The following is an 8,698-nucleotide window of genomic DNA, read 5'->3' as shown; positions in this document are numbered from 1 at the left end:
TCATCAGTAACCCTGAACACAAGTTAACCAAAGAGAGATAAGCTGAACCTATATCGCAGTGAAAAGTATCAAACATTGTTGTTTGGAGAAAAGAACCGTAAGTCACAAATTATTCACAATCTTATTAGATCATCTCTAATGCAAAATAATACCAAATTATTGATGTACACAGGCCAACTGTGTTTCTTCCTAATAGTGAAATTCAGTAATCTTTCATAATTTATGAAATAATAAGATTCTACAGGATCCACATTTGCATCTAAACTTTTAAGAAAACTGGAACAGGAACCTTATATCTATTCATATGCCTTTCTTCAAGTACCAGAACTTATCAATTCCATTTTTTAAATCTGTAATGGCCTAATTAACAAAAACTTCTGCACTTAAGTGTGATTTTAGTCACTTTCATTAGCCCTAAAACGCCTCGCTACCTGCTATACCAGTTTGGGTTTCTACACAACTTCCATACAGTAAAACTTAACTCAGTATTTGAAAGTGAATGTTCTAATTTTTTATTCTAACACCGAGACATGTAAGTGATACAATATTTCAATAACGTTCTGTATAATATTCTATTTTCGAAATGCAAAGACTTCAGTCTCACTTACCGTGTTCCTGCTGTACAAAGGGCCTTCCAGTTTGGGATACTTGTCGTACTGTAACAAGAACAAAAGAAGTAATAACTAAACAGAAATATAAATACACCGATCATGTTTCATTTAACATCCAAATAAAGATAAATAAAATAATTATATTCAAGAAAGACGACAAACGATTTTAGGCACTTTTTATTTTATCTGACATTTCAGCTTACGTCTTTTTTGAGGGTCTTTGAACATCACAGTCAAAAAAATGCAGAAGCTGAAATGTTGGGTATAATAACAAAATTTTCTCTGAAGTTCTTTATTGTCTCTCTTAAATATGGTTTCCATCATTTGGTCAGCACTGGAAACTTTAAAAACTAATAAAAAGTTATCAAAGTATTCATTTTATTTAAGTTTCGCAGTATAACTGATTAATACTATATTATTTCCAGATTATAAAAATTACGACTTCAGTCCTGATAAACATCGAAGTTATAAAATGGGTGATTTAAAATCATTAAAATTTGTATGAAGCAATTTTTAGTTAGGCCTACATTTAAGAAAAGTGTCTGTAGAATCGGTTACAAACTTTGAAGGTTGGGCATCACAGCTAAGAATTACTGGAAAAGTAATAACTTACTTAAAAAATGATTTCTGGAATAGTATTGCAAACAGACTTTTACATCAACATCCAAACGAACACATACCATAGTTTCGTAATGGAATTTTATTGTCAATTGTTATTGGTTATATAGAATTTATTGTCAATTGTTATTGGTTATGTGGAATCTATTCTTAATTGTTATTGGTTATATAGAATTTATTCTCAATTGTTATTGGTTATATAGAATTTATTCTCAATTGTTATTGGTTACGTGGAATTTATTCTTAATTGTTATTGGTTATATAGAATTTATTGTCAATTGTTATTGGTTATGTGGAATTTATTGTCAATTGTTATTGGTTATATAGAATTTATTGTCAATTGTTATTGGTTATATAGAATTTACTGTCAATTGTTATTGGTTATGTGGAATTTACTGTCTGCTGTTGGTTATTTTCATATTGAATTCACTGTTGGGGAGTTATGCAGTATTCTTTGATATGATGTTTCCACATGAGTATCACATTGCTATTACATCTCACTGGTGGCATTTGTTGTCAAATACATCGTGGTTAGGTATAATGTACTGAGTGTAAGGAACTGACCAGTTAACGTTATGTGATACTTTAGTCCTATGATAGTGGTAGGAGGAAATGGTTGCTTTTTTTGTGCCACTACTAGTAAAGGAAATTAGTTGGTAAAACTTACGCACGAAAGATACATCCATGATGAACTCTATTTGAGGCATTTCAGTAAGAACAAAATCAGATATATAATGCTGCTTCAACTAATGTAAGTGAATTCTATCTCCTTGTATAGTGAAAAAAAAGAAGTCTAGGTGAAATGATGTTCATGCATAACCAATAACAATTGAGAATAAATTCTATATAACCAATAACAATTGACAATAAATTCCACATAACCAATAACAACTGACAATAAACTTTTGCACAATCATTTGACAGGAAGTTCCTCAGAAGCAGAACTTGGAACAAATTTCTCATAACCAACACTATAACAAATTCAACACAAGAACACTGGTCCATAACCTTTAGTGTAATAGATAGATGTTTCTATTCAACAATAAATTTATCTTCATTACACCATGCTTACTTCAATATCTACGACCTATTAATAGTCTATAGAATAAGTGACGCTGGTGTTTATCTGAAATGTGCTTCAGAGGAAGAAAATATTAATACAACGAAAGTGAAATTTCATCTGTCAAACCACTGACCAAATGGGCAGTAGGTGGCTGAGGAGGCACCATAGAACTACCCAGATGAGGTGGAGGTAAGAAAGGGCTATGTTGATGGTGCAGATGGTTGTGTTGATGCTGGTGCTGGTGAAGTGGTGGTGGATGAATCCCAAGGGTTCGTTCATGCGATACCAAAAATCTTGTGTCCAGCTCTCGACGTAGGAAGTCTGGATCTAGACGAAAGAGTAACGTGCAAAGGAGATGTTTTTAGGGTTAATCAAAACATTATGAAAGTTATGTTCTGAGATTAACTAAAGTAACTATGGGATGATAACTTTGAAACATTAAAGCATTGAACACAGTGTTTTTGATTGCATAATTGTTGTTACTCTGTGCCTTAAATACTTTTCTTTCAACTCATCCTGAAACACTGGACTAAACTTGTGTAACAAATTTGGTCTTAACTTCCTCTCTAACAAAAACACACATCACAGTTTCGTAACCTGACCATCATTTCACCCAGAACGTTTTTCACAACACAAGGAGGAGATGTATATTTTGTATATGGTTTAGTTTTAACCGTTTGTGTTTTACTGGACGACTTTTGTTTTGACTAATTGCAATTACTTTGATTTATAACTAAAATAACTGCCTAATTGCAGTCTGTTTGGTTTTAAAAGATTTTGAAATATCTTTTTTTAACTCTTGAAATACGTTTAACTGATTTTGATACAACTGATTAACTTTATAGACACTTTAGTTTTAATTGGTTATTGGACTACTTGTCATTTTTATTATTTCTTGCTTCTATATGATTTTATTGTCCAACCTTATTTTATTGGTACCTATTAATTACATATTTTTGACTGAATACAAAACTGTAATAATATGCTTATAAGAAGAAAGCTGAATGACTCAGTAATTACTTGGTTGTGGAAACATAGCTTCTCCTGTAACAAACGGAGAAGGTCCAGCTGAGGCTCCCAAAGAACTTGATGTCGGTAGAGAAACTGCTGGATGCAGAGCTGGACCAAACATTGCTGGATGTAGTGTTGGATGGCCTGGAAGGCTACCAAATGGAGATGAATGGTGGCTATTATGGAGTGATGGAGGCAATGGGATGGAATTAGAACTTGCACTTGTTCCAGTCAAGGCAGGCCCATTAGTACTACCAAGAACTGGATTGGTGTTTGAGCTGATGAGAGCAAGAATAATGATTGTAAAATAAAAGTATCTAGCTCAAAAGCCTATTACAACTATATTTTAATTTAGTCTATTCATGTGTACAGAAAATTGAGTTAAATTTCTACCGAGTTTAAACAAGTCCATTTAACAGCGAAATGTAAAACTTAAATTTCAAAGTATAAAATTTTTGGGTGTTAACTTTCAGAGATTGTGAAATAAAATTATAGCTACACCGACTGATTTATCGAGTCCTTCACACATTCAGTCCTACATTTGACAGGCGTCATTACACTGACACTCGAAATCACTCGTAAAACAAGTTTTGTAAGTGCTTGTTAGAGCCCCCCCCCCGTCAAGTTTGTCATGACACCAACTGTCTTGGGCCCACTATTGGTTCTTTTCTTCTCACCAAGAAATAAATATACTTTTGCATTCAGATCCTTTTATTATTTGTCATGGCATTGGCCATTCAACCAGCTGTTGTCTGTATACATAGACAAGCTCACAGATAACTTTGTGCGACCCTACGGCTCTGATTCTTTAACTTCAATTAGCCCTTAACTTCAATTTTTCATGAGTAGTAATATGATATTTTCGAACAATATTGTTGTATAAAGACATGATATATTTGTAACTGAGAAATTACGTCAACATTTTAAAGGTTAAATTACAAAACTGGATATTAAGTCAGACTAACAAGTCTTAGCAAATTTGATTGTGACGTAAATTGCATTTGACAAACTACTTTGTGCATGATAGGATGCTGCAAGGGATGGTATATTGATTGGAGGTCATCATAGTTCAGTGGGAAGTTCTGAACATGTCTCAATATAGCCAGTGAAACTTTGTTTTGTTGACAGAAAAAAAAAAGTAAAATTCAGTTAAAACAAATTAATCGAGATATGGCATTAGCCTGCTAACATTCCCCGTGGGCTGTTTGCATTCTTCAAATGTGAAGGACTGAACATGCTTAATCTTAGTGTAACAAATTACCATTTATCTCATATTTAACAATGGTCAGAAGGTGCTTATAGTAGGGACTTACTAATATAGCATGAGAAACCAACACCTACCTCCCCCAAGAGTGAGACTTGGTAAATACAAGACTAGTCAGTCCACTGCTTCCATAAGTAGCAGTGGCGTAGGTGCAACAGGGAGTGTTGTTCGAGCTGCTGGGACCGTGTCCTCCCAGAGCTGAGGATCCACTCAGAGCTGGAGTGTTACCTCTTGAGCTGTTGCAGCTGTTACCTTCTCTAGCACTCTCCTTGCTGTTGTTACTATGCTGAGAGTGGCTCAACTGGCTAAGACTGGACAAACTGCTATTGCTGTGGCTATCCCTACTGACTGTTAGGGTAGGTGTCTTTGGATGAGGATTGCTCGGTGTAAGACTTGGGCTTAAACCTCGTCCACCTAAGTGGTGATTAGAGAGACTGCTATGACAAACTGAAGAGGTGGATCGAGAAATGCCCAAATTGGAAGGACTATGAGACAGAAGAGAGGAATAAGACGGTGAAGTCGAGGATACGGAATGAGGGGTATTTGTCGTTTGTTGGGTTGAGATGGACGGTGACAGTTCGTGCGAGATGTGTGATGATGGAAAAGAGAAAGGAAACAGTGATGAAGCAGGTACAGAAGTTTTAGGGAGTGCTGGTCCACCCTTTAGGTCACTATTAGAAATTGAACTTGTTTTCACACCATTTATGGTGGCACAAATATTCTTACTGTGTGGAGAGGTCTGACTTAGGTGTGCAGCAAGTAATGGCAGTGACTTGGCTGTATGATTTGGCGGAGGAAGCCGAACACTATTCTTCTTACTTCCACCAGAATGACTGTTGGCAATTGAAGATCCAATCTGAGAGATACTGTTAACATTTAAAAGGCTTCCGGAGTTGACGGGCGAGAGGCGAGGAGGACAATTTTCTCTGAGTCCTGAAAAACTATTTGCTGAGGTAGCCGACACTGCAGAGATTGCTGAACTAACACACGTGGTTAAAGAATCCCTTGAACCACTTATTGTTACCTGAAGAGTGGGGCAAGACAGTCCTTGGGTGCTCGCACATACAGTATTAGGGGGTAGTCCTGTAGTAGAGCTTAAAACCACTTCTGGAGAACGTGAAGTCACTGGCTCATCTTTTATAGGTCCATTCTGGAAAGGAGGATAGCTGGGCAGAGGAGAGGTGAGACTCTCACCTCTAATCTTATCAGAGAGGATGTTACCACTGTTTCTTAGACTTGGTGGCAATTCTCCTATGGAAAAACAGAAGAAGACATCAAATGATTACAACTTTTACACAGAATTGCAATTCCATCAGAATAGTGAAAATGTAAATCCATCAATAATCATCATTTCAGGGTGATGAAGAAGGATGGTATTTTTCTAAAACCAATATAAACCCCAAGATATGGGACACAACGAAAGAAGTATCATGCCTTCTCACACCTTTATTACCATAAATTTCAAATCCAGAGGAATCAGTAGAGTAAACCAAGTTACAAATTAAGAATCTCTAATTAAGGATTTTTTTTTTTAATTTCTGTCCAACTTTGTTAAATTTTTTCGGTAAGGACAGATAAATGGAATCAAAGTGTGAGCATATTACATTTTTTGTCCTACACTCCCAGTGACATTATAAATAAATATATCTTTTTAGGTCGAACCTTTTCCTCTTGCAAAGAGTAATTCAAAAATCTTGATGTTACTTTTCTTCACAATATTTATTTACTATGGTCTTCCTAAACAAGCAGGTCTAGGTTTAGGAAGACCATCCTAACCAGAGGGAGGACAACCAGTCAGCAGCACCTGCTGCCACCTATGAAATCACTCTCAACCTAATTGCAGGCTTGGCTGTCCCTAGTTATGTTGTTTGTTTTTTTAGAGCAAAGCCACACTGGGGTATTTGCTGTGTCCACCGTGGGGAATCGAGCCTCAGATTTTAACGTTGTAAGTTTGTGTACACTTACCACTGTCCCACAGAGGTTGTCCCAGTTACAATGTCAAAGTGTGGAACACGTTCAGTAGCACCTTGTGACGCTAACTTTGGACCTTCCAAAGCACAGCCTGGCCTACTTGCTTAGAAACGATAGATATGTGTGTCACAATAAAGTAATTTACTAGAACAGCATCCAAGGGAGATTTAATCATTGATTTCGTTGAACACTATACTTCACTCTGTTTTTTTGGGGGGGGGACCTACAATAAAATATTGTTATATATACTGACTGACAGTGATATTATAATAAGAAAGAAAACGCTTTTTATTGTGCTATTTCCACAGCGGTATGTCTGCTGACTTACAACGCTAGAAACCGGGTTTCGATACCCGTGGTGGGCAGAGCACAGATAGCCCATTGTGTAGCTTTGTGCATAAATTCAAACAACTACTGGGGGGCAACTATTTCTTAATTGGAATATTACGAAATTGGACAAATGCAATTAACTCAAAATTAAAACTAGTTATAAGGTTTGATTGGTTGGTTGTTATTAAGCTCAAAGCTACTCAATGGGCTATTTGTCCTCTCACTGCGGGTATTGCAACCAGATTGTTAGCGTCGTAAGCCTGCAGATTAACCACTAAGTTACTGGGGCATGAGAAAAAGGGCAGTAGACGTTAAGAATTAGAAAATGTAATATAAATATTTAATGTATTACATTAAATTTATCTCGACAAAAGAAACTGAAAAAAAAACAAAAAAAAAACGTAACACAATCACGAATTTCTTTCCATGTTTCAACAAGAAAACATAGTATTAACACGGCCAGACGCTGTTTTATAAAGAAAGCAGACTAGAAAAAGGTTTAGATACCAATCATAGATGGCAGGACGAGCGCTGAAGTGGAAGGAAACTTTTTTCTTTTTAATTTTGGAAAAAAAAAATTCTTAGAGGGCGCTTATTTATAGTGTCAAACGTATTTTGGGATTTGTTTAATTAAATTTCTCTTTAAACTTCATTAAACAATACAATTTTGTACAAATATTTGAATGTTATGCTACTATTTACAAAAGTAAAATCTGAAATCCAATAAAAGATAAGTTCTCTATAATTTTTTCAATTCATAAATGTGATTTTGCCCTCACGATAAGACAAAAATTGGCCACGACAGGTAACAATACATCGCGTACATTTTCGGACGAAAGATGTAAAAACGGACGGATGTTTGACGTGATATAAACGTTTCAATACAGCTGCAGCTTAGAAAGAGGTTGAATACACGCATTCGGATCGTAAAAAAAAAAAAAAACCTGAAAGAAACGTACAGCAGCGAAAGAATGATAAAAAAAGTTAATACCATTAACGCGCCGACTAGGCAAGGTCGAACGAAAGCTAATTGTGTTTGCCCTACACGGTAAACAGGCATTCATACAGCAGCGACTAGCTAGCTCGGTGAAAGTCTACAACAAAATCTTAGATGCGCGTGACACTTCGAAATATAAAGTCAATTGATTGAATACGAAGAGGCGCGAGGCCTTCCTTTACTGGAAATGCAGCTCGCGCTGAAGGAAAGAGAGAGAAAATCGAAAAGAACAAGGTCGGATAGAGGATAAAAGGCTCAATCTTCGTGTATCTCGCTGGTACACTATCGATTTTTTCCGCCCGTCATGCGAGCTTAGATTTGAGTTCCGTCTATGGCCTCATCTAACCTTCTTCGTTCAGTTAGTTATATTTAATATAAATAGTATAGCCACCAATGTTTCATGAATTTACTGTGCTTCCTTGCATTCCTCGTTTCTAAGTTCTAGTACAACCTCTCCCCCCTCCTGATTTCTTCAAAAGCTCGCTTAAAAGACCGACTTTATTTGCTTTTTGTTTGTTTGTTTGTCTGAAGTTAAGCACAAAGCTACACAATGGGCTATCTGAGCTCTGCCCACCACGGGTATCGAAACCCGGTTTTTAGCGTCGTAAGTCCATAGAAATATTTCTAGCGTTGTAAGTCCACAGACATATTTATAGCGTTGTAACTCCACAGACATGTTTCTAGTGTTGTAACTCCACAGACATATTTATAGCGTTGTAAGTCCACAGACATATTTCTAGTTGTAAGTCCACAGAAATATTTCTAGAGTTGTAAGTCCACAGACATATTTCTAGAGTTGTAAGTCCACAGACATATTTCTAGAGTTGTAAGTC

The 8,698-nt window shown here is 36.1% G+C and overlaps 1 protein-coding gene across 1 annotated transcript in view; it reads right to left on the bottom strand.

The window, feature by feature from the left end:
• Positions 1-8,698, bottom strand: part of LOC106472520 (uncharacterized serine-rich protein C215.13-like) — a gene marked incomplete at both ends in the record, with an annotated part of 22,745 nt that overhangs the window by 5,131 nt on the left and 8,916 nt on the right. The window contains 4 exons of the mRNA XM_022401094.1: positions 609-656; positions 2,426-2,619; positions 3,313-3,581; positions 4,645-5,818. Of these exons, the coding sequence (XP_022256802.1) occupies positions 609-656; positions 2,426-2,619; positions 3,313-3,581; positions 4,645-5,818 (1,685 nt within the window). The remainder of the gene's footprint in view (positions 1-608; positions 657-2,425; positions 2,620-3,312; positions 3,582-4,644; positions 5,819-8,698) is intronic.

Source organism: Limulus polyphemus, unplaced genomic scaffold, assembly GCF_000517525.1.
Source record: "Limulus polyphemus unplaced genomic scaffold, Limulus_polyphemus-2.1.2 Scaffold5401, whole genome shotgun sequence".
NCBI lineage: Eukaryota > Metazoa > Arthropoda > Merostomata > Xiphosura > Limulidae > Limulus > Limulus polyphemus.
This window is presented reverse-complemented; position numbering and strand designations above follow the sequence as displayed.